The 19,313-nt window shown below is 36.3% G+C and overlaps 2 protein-coding genes across 7 annotated transcripts in view; both read right to left on the minus strand.

Moving 5' to 3' along the window:
- kcnab2a (potassium voltage-gated channel subfamily A regulatory beta subunit 2a) overlaps positions 1–10,602 on the minus strand; it is a 143,487-nt gene extending 132,885 nt beyond the window's left edge. For 3 of the 6 annotated variants that reach the window (XM_055183170.2, XM_055183173.2, XM_055183168.2), the window contains exon 1: positions 2,206–2,490. The gene's annotated coding sequence lies outside the window, so the exon portion shown is untranslated. Of the gene's footprint in view, positions 1–1,560; positions 1,696–2,205; positions 2,491–10,435 lie in introns of those variants that run through there. The other 3 variants (XM_055183171.2, XM_055183169.2, XM_055183172.2) reach the window with 2 other exon arrangements.
- Positions 10,603–12,035: 1,433 nt separating this feature from the next.
- park7 (parkinson protein 7) lies at positions 12,036–18,898 on the minus strand. The gene is made up of 6 exons (XM_055184870.2): positions 18,734–18,898; positions 16,644–16,745; positions 16,170–16,229; positions 15,873–15,942; positions 13,419–13,505; positions 12,036–12,282 (listed from the first exon to the last, which is right to left on the minus strand). Exons 1-6 carry the CDS (start codon positions 18,821–18,823, stop codon positions 12,122–12,124), a joined length of 570 nt encoding a protein of 189 aa, XP_055040845.1. The 5' UTR covers positions 18,824–18,898; the 3' UTR covers positions 12,036–12,121.
- Positions 18,899–19,313: the final 415 nt, after the last annotated feature.

Genomic DNA, 19,313 nt, shown 5'->3' on the forward strand with positions numbered 1-19,313 from the left:
GAGAGAGAAAACTATAGCGGAGTTGGCTGCTTGTTATACATAGTTTATAGAGTAAAACAGGTGGATTAAGTGCCTTTTTTGGAATAATATGGTTGTTTTGACCAGCAACATGTAGCCTTCAGCAGTCCAACAAGTAGTTGGCAAAGAGGTTTTACAAATAATATCACTGACTGAAATACTACATTCAGGAAAGTAACAAACAAAACGGCTTATATATCACTGAATTTCTTAACTGGTAATGTTATTTTATGTCAGAATAATTAATATTTTGTTGTTATAGCTTATGAAATGGCTGTTGACAGCGCTGTTATCTATGCATTTAACGTTACTCACGCATTAACTGTATCAAACTGTGACCGCTTGCGGAGATAATAAATAATTAATTAATATCCACAGACATTTATATAGATATTTTAGCAAAATAATGTTTATCTGGTAAATTTTAATATAACTTAGGGTAAATCTTGTTAAAAGCTTCAGCCTTCAACCCAGGTAAGTGATCACCACATGATTTTGTGAGTTCGTCTCTATTCTTGGACAAACTGCATACATTGCTTTTAATATATCAACTTATTTAACATAACATACATTAATGCACAAATAAGATGTGTTATAAATGCCTCAGATGCAAAGTAAGTATACTCAAAGTCCTTTTAATGAAGTCGCGTCACTCCGCCGTCATATTTGCTATGCACGCTGCTGCTGCTGCTGTGAGCTCTTCTCCTCAGATGCGTCCAGCGCGCAATTCTCAATTCTCTCGTTTATCGGTCAATCCGATATTACAAACCCGATATCCGATCATCGGAAAATGCTCAAATATCGGGGAAAATATCGGAAAACAGATATATCGGTCGATCTCTAATAGGCAGACAAAGGCAAAGCATTAGTGAATTATTCAAAAGTGTCATTTGTCATTATATCAGTGTTTCCCATACATTGATTTATTTGTGGTGGCCCACCACAGAATCAACACTGGCCCCCACAAATAGAATTTTCATGATTCCCATTTACATTTTTATTTCACTATTTAAAACAGCTTAATTCGGCTTAAAATATAATTTGATATATAATACAGATCAAATACAGATACAGATCAAAGAGTAGAAGTGAAACATATTTCAGGTGCCAACACTAGATCAAACGCAAACACGACATGATGACGTCAAATATATGCTAATTAGCGGGTGATGTCATCACCACCACAGTCTCTCAAAATCCTGTGGGAAACACTGTTATATGATAAGAAAGTTTCAAATTGTGTAATAGACCACACAACATACTATTTGTGCATACGTGATGTAAATTTTGGCATATGCCCGACAACAGCCATCTGTGTGCTATACATTCAGCTACTAAAGTATGTCAACACAGCAAAGTTCAAAAAGCAAAACACAAGCCTTGATTTCAAATGTTTAAGACACAATAAAAATAGTAAGAATTACACTAAAACAAAGACACACCATCATTCCAAAAAAACCTGCTCCAACAATTATAGCAAGCTCAATCAGTATATTTTTCCTAACCCTGTTACTGCACCAAATCCCAGTGACTCGCACCTACCTCAGACTGAGTCCTGGCCCTGTGCCCACAAGCAGAGCGACATAATCCACAAACAACCCAGCAGGAAAAGCCACTTCCTCTCCAATAGACGGTACTCACAATACCATGACACCTCAGAGAAATATTAAGATTGCCTAACCTTGCAATCACTATCAACGTATACTATACCAGAAGCTGTTAAAGAATACATATCGCCAATGCACGACTGCATTGCATAAAGCCAGCATTTGTGGGCAACAGATGGGCACTGCAGCAGGTGAGAGCAGGATGCTCACATTCAGCCATCATTTCACAGACATTTGCTCTTTTGAAGGCAACATTTTTAAGCCGTATGATGCTAAGGTAATGCAATTTTAGACACACACAAGCACGCATCAAACGTTCAGCGCGATGGGAAACAGCCAGGCTGAATAACTGTGCAATAGGGTATGCAAATATGCCTCTCGATGCAGCAAGCATATGTGCCGATGAGACACGAAAGACAAGGAGATAGAAAGACGCAAATCTCTTTTGTCTGCGCTGCTTCTGCTCGTCACGCATACACGCACACACTGAGACTCACGCTTAGGCGGATGACAGGAGGTGGTGGAGAGGAAAGCACAGAGAATGGAACGCCAAAGCAAGTCTTGTTGCTTGACTACCCACCTCAGTCCTCTGCCGACGCCTGATGCAGTGTTTCCTGCTCGGCAAGGCTGAAGAAGAGTTGGGTGGATGCAGCCAGATTGCCTCCGCCGAGCGTCAGGAACGGCGGCGAAACGGAGAGAGGGAGGGAGGGGAGATCAGACGGGAACGGTGAGTGGGTTTATCCTCCACGCTACCCTGTCAATGTGTGTGCCTGTATGCCTGACTGCATGAGTGTGTGAGAGAGAAAGAGGGGGCGGATGAGAGAGAAAAAGAGAGAGAGAGAGCGGCAAGTATGTGCGAGCGAGTCTCCCGAGACAATGCAAGTGAATAGAGACTGAGATGCATTAAACACGGAGTACCTCCCCCTTACATCACAGCAACACGGCACTTTGCACAGTCAGCGCTAGGGTTACCATAAGGAAGAACGACCGGTGCAGTAGGAACAGCATGAGACCCATGAGCAAGAAAATGCTAAATTCACGCTTTCATCTTTTAAAGCCTCTTCTAAGAAACACTGCAAAGATGTGCTTGGATGCTCTGACAGATAAATGGTCCTGGAAATGTCCCCAAACATTTTTGGACCATCATGTTGAGCTCAGGGTATTTGCTGAGTCAACAGAAAAATCATAGTGTCTAGGCCTCTCTGTTGCTTTGCAGGATGCATGAAACGATATTTGCAATGCATTTAACTTTTGTAATGTAATTCCTAGTAAAAAAGAATATTTAGTTTAAAAGAACGCATGGCAGGACTTCATTTGACTGAACATTAGCATATGATTTTGCATAAAGCTAAGCATTTTACTTATGCACATTAGTGATGAGGGTGAAAAAAAAATCGACTTACACTACCAAATGTACCGGATTTTTTTCTGCAGCAATTAAAGCCATTTTTATGTATTTATTTTTTATTTATTTTAGTTTAAAATAAACGCGTGATATGGGCTGGAGGTCATATGACAAGGGAAATGTGTTAATAAATGGTAAATTTGGCCTAAAAGCTCATAAACATAAAAATAATTTATCCAATGGATGTACTACATAAAAAGCCTTTTAAACCTTCTCTCTTTTAAAATGCGCTAGTGATCTTCATCTAGCTTTCCACACAGATTAAAGCAGCACATGGCTAAGTACGAATCTTTTGCTAAGAGCCTTGGGGACTGCAGCAACTGTAGTGTTGCATACTTCTGTGTCGCTGGTCCTTGGATCACACTCAACCAAACCACAGCATCCGAAGGATGCTCCACATCTATCTATTCCTGTTTTTGTCCATATAAGAAAAACATTCAGTCTATGCAATATGCTAATAGTGCTGCATGTATAAATGCATTTTTGAAGCTAGTCTATTAAATGTTTATAAGTTCACATGTATATATAATGGATAAGTCAGATGAGCAAAATGGAAAACAGTCTTGGCATATAACACTAAATGGAAGAGCTAGAACTGCTAGACTCAGCTGCATTATCGGCAAATGAATTCTGAGAGTCAGTCAAGAGCTTGATGTCTGGGCAATAATGTTAAAAATCAATGCCAGTTTCTATTAAATAACAACTCAATAACAATCCTTTTAACAAGACCACTAGCAATACAGTTTAAGAGGTCACTTAGCCGCATCAGTAAAAATTAAGCGAATTAAATGATCAACTAAACCTTTTGTTTGCAATATACTGAACATTGAAGAGCTTATTTAAAACATCCTCAGTTGAATAGCAAGAATATACAGTAAATACTACATATTATCAGTAGTCCCTTTCACACATAGAGTCTTTACTGGTAATTTACTTGTAAATTGACATTAACAGGTCATGTATGAACAGAACCTTTCTGGTAAATCATTGCTGCCAATTTACCAGTAGGAGAGGTTGTAAGATTTCCAGTAATTTACTGGTAAGCGGCGCGCTATGTGTGAACAAAGAATATAGATTACTGGCATTTAGAATGGATGACATCAGACCGTGCTGAGAGCTTCGGGCCAATCATAACGTTTTGATACAGATGACGGACTGTTTACAGACGTTTCCAAACAAACGCTGCTTAAAACAACAAAATACGGACCATGGATATGAAGTCATAACCCGCCACTGTTTACAAATACAACACTGAGCTCGCCGCGCACCAAATGTAACTTCCGCTTTCTCTCCAAGTTTACTGGTATTTTAATACTGATGTGTGAAAGATATCTTACGGGTAAAAAGACGGAACGTCACCTCATGTGTGAACAGCGCATTTTATTATTTACTGTTAAATTCATTCTGGTAAATTCATGGTAATTTACCGAAATTACTGTGGGAAAGAGGATAGTGTTTACACAATGGATTAAAAAGATCCAAAAATGAATTGATCAAAGACATAATGGAAAGGAAAATTAAAACGCATTTCATGTTTGAAAAGTCACTAGTAGCGTACTGGGAAAACAGGCTCCTCCACCATTCTGCAGTGCAAAACTGCAAATAGGTACATACTGCATTACCATGTTGTATTGCAAATATCCTTAATAGGGATGCTCCAATAGGGATGCTCGGCCGATAATGGCATTAAATGACTCGATCGGTAATCGCTAAATTTGCCAATCTATAAACCGATCTTTCTGTTTACTTTTGTCATCATAAGGCTTCTGAATGCGGCTGCAATTAGAGACAATTTTTACGTAGTGCAAGCATTTTTATAACCCGTTGCTCATGTTCGACGTGCAGATTTGGATTTCTCTCTTTGCATTTACAGAGATATGTGTATTTTCTATGAGGATGCGCTCCAGTAAACAGCGCGACGCGTCTTCACATCCCCATCAAACAGCGTATACAACACATATCTATAGCAGACAATTGCATCCTCATGCCGAACGTTTATTATTTGCATGCGTTTTAAAGTAAGTTTAAACTTTCATTTTCCTCACAGCTGCTCTTGTCTGTGTACAGCCGCCTCGCGCGCACACACACAGCAGCCTGTCATCAGTGCACATGAACAGAGCAATCTCTCTCACGTCTTAAAGCTACAGTATCCTAATTCATCTCTCAATAAAATCACTCTCTGCTCTTGATTAAGGAACTGTTATACTTCATACGAATGCATGTATATTTAATTTATACAGTAAAGGCTGTGAAGTGTTTTATTTTTATTACTTTTAAAAGACATAAGCCTTTGTGAAGGCATAATAAATTTCTCTTTGAAGAAGAAATATTTGTTGTGCTAATTTATTTGATTCTCTATTAAAGCAATAATATACCTAATTACTGCAAGTAATATAACAAAGGCAACATCTGTGGTATTACTTTATGTAGAAAAAATGTTAACAGTTACAGTCATGAAAGAGCTTGCATATCTATCAGCTTGAAAAATCGGCATTGGTATCGGCTGATCACGAAGACAGCAAATCGGTGATCGGTATCGGCCTGCAAAAATCCTTAATCTTTAAGTACAGAAATACTCTTCTGGGCTATTGTAATGGCAATGTCCTGACTCCTATGAGTATTTTTTCTGACTGTCACAAAAAAACAGTACAAGCTGGAATTACAACATGGCATTACACTTACAAAAAGCATTTGTCAATACATTTCTCATATAACACAGTACTCACCACCATAACCCTACTCTAGCATCAAAGAGCAATTACAAAATTAAACAAAATATATTTTCCACTCATTTACTGGTGTGATTCTCTTGATGACAAGTGAAGGTTTTTGTATGTGTATACAGCACTGCACCTGTTTCCCAAATTAATAATATGGTAGGAGCACAAGATGAGTGACTCCACATACACACTGCTGTAGGTTGTAATTCTATAAAAGACTTTTAACATATGACCATTTTCCTTAACGCTGACCTTGAAGAGATGAAAGCAAGCATCAAGGAAATGTACTGAAATGTATAATTTTGGACACTGTATCAGCTAAAAACCTCAAATTTGATCTAACAAATAAAAATATTGAAATGTAGAAGTCTCATTTGCCAAACGAATTACATAATGACAAGGGCAGAGCAGACTGGCAATTAGCTGTTATAATGATGAGTGCCACACCATTTGACAGGTTTGTTATTAACCTCTACAACTAAAAATGTCACAGAGACAAACATGACTAATCACGGTGATCTATCCATAATATTCAAAAGAGAGTTTAATAAAATAACACATTGCCACAGAAAGCTCCAAGGACAATAACAGCATACTCAAGGACATACCATAGTACGCATTGTGTATACCATAGCATTGTGTTAGCAGCACACAAGTTTATGTGTGCTATGTTTATGGGTTCGAACCCAAATAACACACATACTCGATAAAATAAAATGTACCTAGTAATGCACTGAATTGTGCGCCTGGTGAATCCTGGTGAAACTCGCACTGAAAGGACCAAGTAAAAAAATAAATTGTTGAAAGAAGTTGACTGACTATTCAATTAGTCTATGGGACACATGGCTCTCGGTTTTCATCAAAAATATCTACAAATGTATTCCAAAGACGATCGAACACTTGTGGGTTTGGAATGATACCGGGGTAAATGATTTATGATCCCATTTTTATTTTTGAGGGAACTAACCCTTTAAGCATGTAACATAAACCCATACTGAAACCTTGAGTTTCCAATCCATTCTGGTAAATGCTGGCACCAGTTCCAAACACTGCTAATGTTAAAAGGCAAGATCCAATCAGGGAAGTCACTGAAGAGTCCCATAATTGCATCATTTAAGCAATGACTCAGTCTAGCTTATATTGCCCCTCCTAGCCAGCAGCTTTTTACTGTAGCAACTACTCAAGCAAGAAAATTTGCCACACATAATATGTCTATTCCAGAAATGTTTTCCAGGAAGAGGAAGTATAGGTGTGGTTTCCCAGACAGGGATTAGCTTAACCAGGATGAGGCCTTAATTTAATTAGGTAATATAACTAGCTTTAACAAACTTGCCTTACTAAAAACATTACTTGTGTGTAGGGGTGCACCTATATATCGGCCGATGATGCTTGCTATGCTTCTCAATGAATTACGGTGAAATGCCACTACATCCAAAAGCCAGAGGGCGCTCTCGTGCAGAAACTCAATTTGCGCTGCAGACGAAGAACCATATACATACAGCTATGACATGCAGCTCCAGGAAACGGCTTAAGGATATATTTATATTGCTGTTCTTCAAACCTTTTCAGGTATTTTCATGATAATAAAGATTATATATAATGATTATGTTTGACGAGTGTTGCCTTTTCAAATGCATGTTATAAACGACTCAAACTAACACTGACTTCAGATCGATAAAGAATAACAGATCAAAAGCCGTAGTACATGAAATAGCTGTGAATAATATCGGCTATGTGATTCAAACTAGTTATCGGACACGTATTATTAGTGTATATCAGCATTTATCGGTGCACCGCTACTTGTGTGCATTTTGAGGCAAAACAAAGGGCACTGATGTATTTAAGATATGTCAGTCCAAGTTTTTTTCAGTTTGGACAAAGGGGTGGGACGTACGCGTCATGATGAAAATGAAACATTTTTTATTTAAAACACTCAAATAAAACAATTTTGAAGAAACTATGACAGAAAATGAACACATACTACATTATTAATGAATTAAATGTTTTTACCTCTAACGGGAATAGCTGCGTGATGAAGTGAAACTAAAGGGTTAATAAACACTAAAGCAAATGTTGTAGAACGTCTGGCGAACTATGATAGATAGCGCAAAGATTGTAAAAACTGATTATTTCCCACTATTAATTACATTATCTTAAAGGAGTTCAACTACTGTAGCATGTAAATAATGCACATAAATAACATGAGCAAGAGCGCTCAACAATTATATCGAATCAACAGGCACATGCAACCTAGCTAGCAGGTTGCTCAAACAACAAAATCAGCCAGCTAACTTACTTTAAAGGTGCAGTGTGTAAATTTTAGCGACATCCAGTGGTGAGGTTGTGAATTACAACCAACGGCTCAGTCCACTTCTCACCCCTCGCTTTTGAAAAGCATTGAGAAGCTATGGTAGCCACCATCGGAAAAACACGTAATTGACGGAGGCAACTTAGTAAAAAAAGTTTGTCCATTAAGGGCTTCTGTAGAAACATGGCAGCACAAAATGGCAGCTTCCACGTAAGGGGACCCTCTGTGTATGTAGATAAAAACGTCTCATTCTAAGATAATAAAACATATCTGTTCATTATAAAAAGGTCTTTATACAACCCTGATAATATAGTTTTGTATATTATTTTCAATTTCTGTCAAGAAATTACACATTGCACCTTTAAATTTGCAAGAACTATAGACTAATACAATGGCTTAAATAAACCCAAAACATAAGTCCACTTACAGTTCTCACGGACACGCGTTTTATCAACTGGCTATCCTCCAGACACTGACGGACCATTTCGGCCGTGTGGTGCGAGTGTAGGCTCGCAGTGTGAAGCGTCCGCGCTATTCTCCGAGATGCACTTGACAGCCTTTTGTAATTGTGCAGCAAATTTTTTTGGGGGGCAACCTAGTTAAGGCGGTAGGGTTTCCCAACTTAGGTGGGCTGCCTGAACTGCAAAGTGCTGTGGGGCACCCTGCACTAACCTAACAATAAACTCTGATTACACATTAAAAGAGTATCTGGCAAACGTGAACGTCTGTTTTATCATAAACCCCTTAAAAGCGTCTGCAGCAGACATGTATTTTGAAATATTGTGTATATTGTGTTGAACTTGATGAGATTATTTCTAGTGCACTTATGTATTGCTGTTCTTGTGTTGCTATAATTGCTTCTATTGTTTACCTCCTTTGTAAGTCGCTTTGGACAAAAGCGTCTGCTAAATGACTAAATGTACATGTAAGTTTACATGACGCCCAGAACACATTATGAATTGTCGAGCCACACACATGACTTGCTAAATACATGTTGTGACGAGCTTTGCACCGTGCGCTCTCAATAAAGAAGTCACCGGCCGCCACTGCTAATGTCTCAACTGTTCAGCTTCTAATGTTTTCCAATTTTGTTTTCTTCAAATTAGATATCACCAGTGAATGATGCTCTTTGAAATGAACATACATAGGTATGCATTGTGCACATGTGTGCAATATGTTACTCTTTTGTTAAGATGACTTCTGACCTAATCCCAAATGCTGCTTGTTCAAGGATGAAAGCAGTGGTCGCTATTTTTACACTACTTTGCAGGCCAGCAATAAAAAAGCCACAGAAAATCATCTTGCCTCTTTACTCGAGTTTCCTGTTCCTGCAGTCAGAGTTGTGCAGTGCATGTTTACACGTGGCTTACTGAGCTATATAACAACTGTGCAATGTGCAGCCCAGCTGAAGTGTGAAAGCTGCAAAGGCCAGCTTTTAATATTTCTTGACAAAGCTATTGCATTTCTCTGCAGGGGACAGGAAGTGTGCCAAACCCATTCACATTAAACTCATGTGCATTAGAATAAATAATGATCAGAAATGTTTGCTGCAGGGGACAGGAAGTGTGCCAAACCCATTCACATTATAATCATGTGCATTAGAATAAATAATGATCAGAAATGTTTGCCATAACAATTCAACAAGACACAAAAACTATTATGAACAAGAATTTTTGCACAAAATTATATGTAATCAAGATATTAGGATTCTGGATATTTCCTCTCTAAATCCTAAAAAACAGATTAACAAAACTACGAAACCTAACCTTTAACCATACTCTCCTCAGTCATTATTATTATTATTTTTATAATAATAATCTTTCTGTATTATAACAACAATAGTTTCAACAGTTTCTTTTTTCTAAAGACAACTGCATTCAGCAACAAAAGTGCAAAAGATATTGAAAGCAGACTTAATAAATGTTCATTTAAGAGTATATTGTTTTACAGTAGTAAATTTAACTGCTTTAATCGTCGTATTTTGACAGAAACTATGGTAATCTTTATTTGTCACTGTGATGAGGGCAATCTGGCATATTTGTAAGCACATTATCGTCATCGCCAGGTGTGAACAGATGAGCTGTCAATCACTGCACTGACTGACAGTTTCCTCTCAAGTTTAAAACCTTAGACTAGTTATTATCCTGTGAGAAGTCAAATTTAACAGGAAAATGTTTTACATTATGTCTTAGCATAGCATTTTATACTTAAACCTCACCAATTACAGTGACAGGATGCGAGGAAATACAGGAAGTAAACCCCGAACTTACGTGACCTTATAGCGGTTTACCTCAGAACAGAACAGAAAAATGACTTCACTCGTTTATTGGATTCTGGCATAACAACAGCTAAGCAGTTAAAATTTCCGAATTCTTACCTTTTAGCGGGCTTAAGGCTCATTAAATGTGATATTTATTCAGTGTTTGCCGTAAATATGTGTATTCGGTGTGTCCTGATTCCGCTCAGTCTGAAGGATGCTGACAAACAGCAGCGGATGACTACTTCTTGCCGCTTTCACACTCTTGCCACGCGCTACAAAGACGCATTCGCGCTGGGCAGGGTCGCTCTGATTGGCTGGTGTACCCTCCTCGCGACAAAACTGCAGCATTTGATTGGTTGCTGATGCAGCACGTCACCAGATATATGTTTTGCGTGACCAATAGCTATTAAGACAGTTTGAGCACTGTTTATATCAAAGGCGCAAATGGTTAAATAAAACAAAAATAAATAATGCTAAATTAACGATTACACTATTATTATTTCTCTTTGCTGTACATATTCACTTAAAATTCTAATAAGTAACACATACATCACATTAACTATTGATTATTTATCTATCTATCTGTCTGTCTGTCTATATATATTATATCTATTTATCTATCTATCTATATATCTTTTCTTATATCTATCTATCCATCTTATCTTATATCTATCTATCCATCTATTCTTATATATATCCATCCCTCTATTCTTATATCTATCCATCCCTCTATTCTTATATCTATCTATCCATGCATCTATTCTTATATCTATCCATGCATCTATTCTTATATCTATCTATCTATCTATGCATCTATTCTTATATCTATCTATCTGTCCATCTATCTATCTATCCATCCATCTATCCACCCATCTATCTATCCATCTATCTGTCCATCCATCAATCTATCTATCCATCTATCTGTCCATCCATCCATCTATGCATCTATTCTTATATCTACCTATCTATGCATCTATTTTTATCTCTATCTATCTGTCCATCTATCTATCTATCTATCTATCCATCTATCTATCCACCCATCTATCTATCTATCCATCCATCCATCTATCTGTCCATCCATCCATCTATCTATGCATCTATTCTTATATCTACCTATCTATGCATCTATTCTTATATCTATCTATGCATCTATTCTTATATCTATCTATCTGTCCATCTATCTATCTATCCATCTATCTATCCACCCATCTATCTATCTATCCATCTATCTGTCCATCCATCCATCTATCTGTCCATCCATCCATCTATCTATGCATCTATTCTTATATCTATCTATCTATCCATCTATCTATCCACCCATCCATCTATCTATCCATCTATCTGTCCATCCATCCATCTATCTATCCATCTATCTGTCCATCCATCCATCTATCTATGCATCTATTCTTATATCTACCTATCTATGCATCTATTTTTATATCTACCTATCTATGCATCTATGCATCTATTCTTCTATCTATCTATCTATCTATCTATCTATCTATCTATCTATCTATCTATCTATCTATCTATCTATCTATCTATCTATCTATCTATCTATCTATCTATCTATCTTATCTCCATCCATCCCTTTAACTCATGTACTTGCATTAACAAATACAACCCTAACATTTTTTTGCAGTCTCATATATATATATATATATATATATATATATATATATATATATATCCACCAATGTGAACATCAAAGGCAAGGTACATTTTAAACCAATCAAGTTTAATATTGACAGAACATATTGGTAAGTGCAACTTTACACAGTGCAGATCTTTACAGTTTGATGATTAGTCTTTTAAGATTAATGGGGCTTTGACTTGGGCAGCCACCTCAGCACCCATGAGCTCTTCGACTATAGTCAATGCAAATTCAAAGCTGGTTCCCGGTCCTCTGCTGGTGATCACATTACCATCCTTCTGAACACGAGCCTCTGAATATTTATAATGATCTGCAAGAAAAATACAATGTCTTAATACTAATAGTATAAGGATAGTGCAAATACATATGCAACATGTATTGTTTTACTTCAGCAATGTTTAAAAATAAATAAAAAAGCAATTATTTAAAAGATTTAAGAGAAACAATATAATTAAAAACAACACATTTACAGTAGTAATGTACCTTCAAAGTGTTTATTTGCAAGGCATTGCACTAGAATGGTTTTGTACACGGTTACCAAATTATAGTTTATAAATCTTAAACATCATACAGTACAAACTGTAGCATGAAACTAATATGCAAACAATTATATAAAACAATATATTACTTATAAGTGTACTTGCAATGTGCATGTATTTCTATGCTGTTTTCATTTTGCCCAGTGGTTGCATTACTGCTTATTAAACACAGCGCCCCCTGTAGGATGTTTAAAGATGTGCACTAGACCACAGCTTGCATTGGTTGCTAAAAGCATGCATGCTTGCATCAGTGATAATATGTACCAATGCACAAATAATCAGACATGAAGGGCAATTTCCGAACTGAAGTGAGCATCCCGTAGGGCATAGGGCCCTATTTATGATTTATGGCCTCATGTGTGTTTGGATCTCCCTTGGAGAAGTGACTGACAGATCAATGTTACCTTGACAACACTGCACGTATGCATGAAATCCAGGATTCATGAATATAAATATTATTTTTAATATTTCTTGTCAAATGTTGTGTATTTTTCTCTTTTTTCAAACTGATTTGTTTCGCTCTGCTTTGTGTGTCAACTAGATACAACATGTTAATAAAACATTATACACTAGCCTTTACTACCTTTTAACCAAAGATCAATAGTGTGTATTACATTAAAATAAAGAAAAACTGAATAATAAAAAGTCGATTTGTATGTAAAGTTGAATTTCCCTACAATATTTTCTTCAAAATGCATCATAAGAACTTGTTACTCAAGATCACGTGATCACAAACTAAACTTACTTCCATAAAGTGACCATGGCAAGTACATTTCGCTAATGGATTTCTGGAAGGGCCCTTCGGGAAGGGATTCAAGTGTTTACTTTTGTTTAAAATGCACCCCGTCGCGAAGAGCCCTTCAAGGGTGCATAAATCCCATTCGAAAAATGCCCATAGAGACATTACCTCCAGCCAGCATTTTGTCCTTGGCACCTGGATGGGTGGTAACCGTGCTGCCATATGCAATGCCATGAGCCAAAAGTGCCGTTGGGCCTAAAACACATCAGAAAATTAAACATATTAAACATTCAAGTTGTTTCGTAATATTCGATTATAGTGGTGCTTGTGAATGTTCATATTTTGGGTTAGACATTTGTACTAGTAGCTTAGGTGCATAACTCTACCCCACTTTTTGTGGTATGGACATAAACCACATATTAACACCTCAACAACCACCCGTAAAATATACTAAGTTCATGTCGGAAAGTTTTGCATGGGCAAGCACTGCTAATTTTCTCTTCAAAAAAAATATACAAATGTAGTTTGTCTAATTATTAAGCCCGGACTGCATTATTTTGTGGTCTGCGCAAGTATCCCATCTAAAAGAAGCAATGTGACTTCTACATTTTATATCCCCAACAGCAAAACATCAATACATTCTCATCTAAAATGACCCGTGTATACAATTTCCATCTAAATCTGCACTTGAAGAAGCAGAGGACAAGGGGAAATATAGACAAAAGTCTAAAAATACCAACGTTTGCTGCATTATCATTGTCAATGTCCTGACTGTGCACCGAGCTCATCTGAACAGTAATGAAAACAGAGCTCTTAACTATTGATTGTGCACCTTGGCAGGCACCCAATGTGATCTAGCGATTGCATTCTCACTGGCAGGACGTTTGCTGACCGATCAAACAGGCATCTACTGTTACAGTCTCTGTGAATGTGAGAAGCTAAATCCACAAAAGAAATAAAAGACAGGCATAACGGACCTTTATGCCCCAAACACAGTTTTAAGGTTATCGCATCATTGGTAGACAAAACACACATTAGTATACCTTCTGTCTATTCTATAAACACATGTATGGCATGTATATTTCGGGTGATTCTCACGAAACCATTGAAACACCACGGCACTAATGATTTTAGCTTTAAAATGTGTAATATAGTAACATTAAAAAGCATCAGAATTAACACAATACTGTGTTCTACCTTGCACAATGTGTGATTTCAACATAAGAATTTATAATTGTAAATTTTATCTCATTTTCTGCTGAAATTCTCATTACCGCAATGTGTCCGGCTGTGTTTGAACATGCGTTATGTTGTAATTTAATCAAATTAACACAAAAAAATTAAGAAAAAAAAGGATGTTTTGCTAGATGACAGAAAAAATATTTACTGAATACTCATGTATAATAATAATGAAGAAAAATTAGGAAAATGATGTGTCCATGCCTGATGTTCTCATCCTCCGCAACACTTTTTGAGAACAGTTTAAGCACACATACAGAATTTTAATAAAGTTTGATTTTGAGTGACCAAGCACATGGACCAGTTACTTCAAGATGGCTACCAGGTAAGATCATTTTTTTACAGTTAATTTGAAATATTGTCTTGTCAGAATGCTTACACGACATTTTGATTATCATTACCGCAACAGATGCTTATTAAATGTTAATTTAATTAATAGAAGCATAATACTTTGATTTTAAATGCATGTGCAGAATCTCCAAATTATGTTCTTTCAGGTTTGTCATGTCATTTTGAAAATATGTCAGTGTTGATGTTTTCTGACTGTTGCGGTAATGAGATTTTTTAGGACTAATTTTTTAAATTATGTTACAAAAAGTGTTAAATGATAAGTAAAAGTTTTTAAATTAATGTTCTCATTTACTCCAGACTTTGTTTTTCAATGTCTGGTGGGAAAAAAGTAAATTTAAGCAATTTTTACATTTTCATGCTTGACATGTTTAAAACCAAGTTTTCGTGAGAATCACCCATTTCTCTGTTTAGGATGAATTAGGATGTACACCGTAATTTATCCTGTAGAGAGAAATATATATACTGAACCTATGACTACAAGATGTGTTTTGAAGGTTTTCCACAAGAGAAGCAATTTCCTATTCATTAGAGTTTCCTACGGGGACATCTGCCATTTTCTGGGACGCTCTCCTCTGTTTTCTGTGGCCACATGGGCTCAGTGTCCTCATTCATGCCCTTCACAAGCCCTTCAATGGCAGATGATAGCTCACATCTCATTCAATACATTTCTAAATAAAGATGGACGTGGTTAATATTGCCAATAATTAAACATCATCGCTCAATATTATCTTCCTAATTTGTTTTTCGGATATTTTAATGCGCTGCCATTATTTTAATCTATTGAAACGTGAGCGTCATATTAAAATAGATAAGACATGAGACACACATCAATAATAAATCCTAAATTATCCTAATGGTTCTGGTGTACGAGAGCACAGATATATGATATTACTAAAGGCCTCTTTAAAGCTCACATTGAAGGATAATACAAAACTTCTTATCTTGACATTTGCCTAATAAACCATTACATATATACACAGTTTAAATAAATGATGGTTAATGTGTGCACAGAGGTCACGATATGAAGATTACCTGCACAGATTGCAGCGATCAGACCCTTCCTGCCCTCCTGCTCCTTCAACACTTCTTTCACCGCAGGAGACTACAAAACACGTACGCACAATATGTTTGTATTACTAAAAACACTGGCAGGGCACCGCTGAAATTAACATAATCATGCAATGTTTGTATTTCACCTAAGCAAATGACTCAAAGATGCTTTCTGTGTAGTCATTTAGAAATGGCACAGCATAATGTTATGCAAGATGTATGGTGTGAAATCTCTCATTTGAAATGTGCAAGAAATACATAAATAAACAGCATGCGTACCTCAGAAAGGTTCTGAGCTCCAAGCAAACCTCCTGGTAGCAGTACAACATCATATGGACCCTGTCAGACAAGACATGAAAGATATGCTTATTATCTTTAGTAATACATATCCTTAAGGTGTCTGCTTTGTTTAATGGAAATTAATATGAATGACGGTTATATTCATTTATTGCAAACTAATACGTTTTAGCTTGCATAAAAACTATGGAACAATTTATACTGCTGGTGCCATGTCATCATTTGGCCAGAAGATGGAGACATTACTCAGCTGATCTTTTTACTCAGCTGATTTACTTGTGAATCCCTTCACAAATAAATTCTGATTCACTTATTAAATTCAGCGGGAAAGCTCTTAAGTACTTAAGACAAACTCTATTGAAACCTAATATGAATTATAGCAAAGTGTGTATAGAGATGTCATTTTACTTTTACGCCTGGAGGACACCCAGATGGAAACTAAAGCTTGAAGCAAACCTGTTTCCGAGCATCCTCAAGGCTGGAGTCAGGACAGATCATGACATCACGGCTGCACTGCACAGGTTCCTTACCTGACAATCCTGCCAGGGTAACAGCGATCTGAAAGAGAGAAGAAAATACTTTAAAAAATAATAAAGCTTTCATAAATTAGGTGGTGCATTTAAAAATATATATTTATGACTGTAAATGTTAGATTTTTTTCATTTTCAAAAGTATCTGGCATATTGACGGTTTCATCGGCCACACGTGTGGTGACGTGATACGCGTCTGGTCCTAACTTTACTTCCGGTTTCAGTTTTTTTTAATGGTTTGACTAGTTGCTTTACTAAACTCTTGAACAAATACCTTGTCGAAAATAAATGATTTGGTTTCCTAGGTAATCTACGTAGAGCTGTCACGATTATGACATTTGGCTGACGGTTAATTGCCTAATAAATTGTGACGATTATTATGATTAATTACCTGTTTTAAGGCTTTGACGATTAATTGTCTGTTTTTTTGCTTTGACATTTAATTCTCATAATTTTTTTTTTATGAAAAAATTTTCACACATTGTTGCAAGGTTTATCTGGCAGTAAATATTAATACACACACATAACTCATATTTAAAAGTAATCTGATACTGTCTCGTTTACACAGGCGCTGCAGCTCCCCCTTGTGTTTTTAGAGAGATGTGCAATCATTGTGGTGATCTGAAATCATGGCGATGAGGTCAAACAATCACGATGAGATGATTATTTAATCATTGTGACAGCCCTAAATCTACGTGTTGTTAATTTTGCTTGTTATATAAATAAACTACTTTATAAGGACTTTGTTGTTATTTATTCTTAGCAGAGTTTACCGGAAGTTATGTGTGGACCATGAAAGCCGCTTGTTTATGTTGTTACTGCTGAAACCGTCTATATAATAATTAGGAGATTTAATGGGGTTTCCCTCTTTGATGCAGTCTGTGTATATGCAAGTTTTTTTTTTAACAAACACACAGTGTAATTTATTGTGTCAGGTGAGTTGTCATCATCAAACTGTGTTTTTAAACTGATAAAAATTAAAAGCATGACCAATTGTGACCCTGGACAACAAAACCAGTCATGAGTTGCACAGGTATATTTGTAGCAATACATTTAACAATACAACTTATGGGTCAATTTTTTTGCCAAAAAACATTGGTATATAAAGTAAAGATCATGTTCCGATAAGACATATTTTCCTAACATATAAAAAACTAATTTATCAGACTTTTTGCACCCTTAAATTCAAGGTTTTCTAATAGTTGTATGATATCTCTGCCAAATAGTTTCTTATCCAAACAAATCATAGGCCTACATCAATAGAAAGATTATGTATTCAGCTTTCAGATGATGTATAAATTAAAAAAAAAAAAAACTATTGACTGGTTTTGTGGTCCAGGGTCAAAATTGTATTGATGGCAAGGCTGCATTTGGAGTGTTAATTTATTATTTTATTACTTTTTGGGGTCCATGCTGAAATCTGGTCATGTAAATGAGAAGTGCAGTTGGCTAAGTCCATAGATATACATAATAAAGGCTTTATTATGAATGTCTATGGGTAAGACGACAACATTACTGTTTCTCTTATTTTTAATAGTCCTACAATCTATTTTATAAATTACATTTAAAAGAAACATACTCCAGTTGGTCTCCCAATTAATATGACATCAAAAAAGTTATTATTAAGAAACTTAATGCAATTTGAAAGTTTTATAATGACGTCATCTACCCAACTGCTAATAAAATCTCTGTTAATCATTTAATTCAGAGTACAACTGACTGAACAGCAGGGCTGCAAACTTCTACACTGACTAAGTTACTGGTAAACTTTGACATTTACACTAACAGCTCAGAGTTTGGCAGCAATGTGGTCATATACGGTTACATATCAAGACCATTCATTCAACAGTAGTGCAATAAAATCCTTTTTGCATTCAGTTTACATGGCCAACTACACATACTAATAACATGCAAACGCACTTATAAGTTAACTGAAGTCAAGCTTGAATAAGAGTTACATTTGCGCGAGAATGCAACAATGTATGAATGTTTGTGATGGACTGTAATGTTACCGACCCCAGCTCTGCGCATGACATCCACAGGGATCACAGTCTCCATCTCCTCAGCACCTTTCGCCAAAATCACCAGAGCTCTTTTTGCAGCCATGTCTGTGCGTCAGTGGGCCTGTGTCGATGAAATATCACCGCACTTACGTATGACAGTTTTGATACACGCGGTGTTTCCGGGTCTAAGTAATAAGCAAAATAAAAGTCCTCACATTAGATATTAAATCGATTTTGTTTTAGTAAATCGACACTGTGTATAAAAAAAGTCAAATTAAATACAAATATATTTAAATACTTAACCGCAGCAATTGTATAACGATATTATTTAAATATATTGCAAGTATTTCTTTGTACAGGTGAACTGCAGTTTGTAGGCACTAGAGGGCGCTGGAGTCCATTGAATTTTAGTTCAGGCGTCGCAGTAAAGGCAACATTTAATCTTAGCTATATACTGTATGCAAGGAAAGTTTGATATTAAAGGCAAATTTACAATCCCTAAAGATTGAAATGAACTATATGATGAATATGTTTATAGTTTTATTAACCAACTTCACAAGTAGAATCTTGGACCCTAAAGAATTAAGCATCAA

This window comes from Misgurnus anguillicaudatus, chromosome 14 (genome assembly GCF_027580225.2).
Source record: "Misgurnus anguillicaudatus chromosome 14, ASM2758022v2, whole genome shotgun sequence".
NCBI classification, from domain to species: domain Eukaryota; kingdom Metazoa; phylum Chordata; class Actinopteri; order Cypriniformes; family Cobitidae; genus Misgurnus; species Misgurnus anguillicaudatus.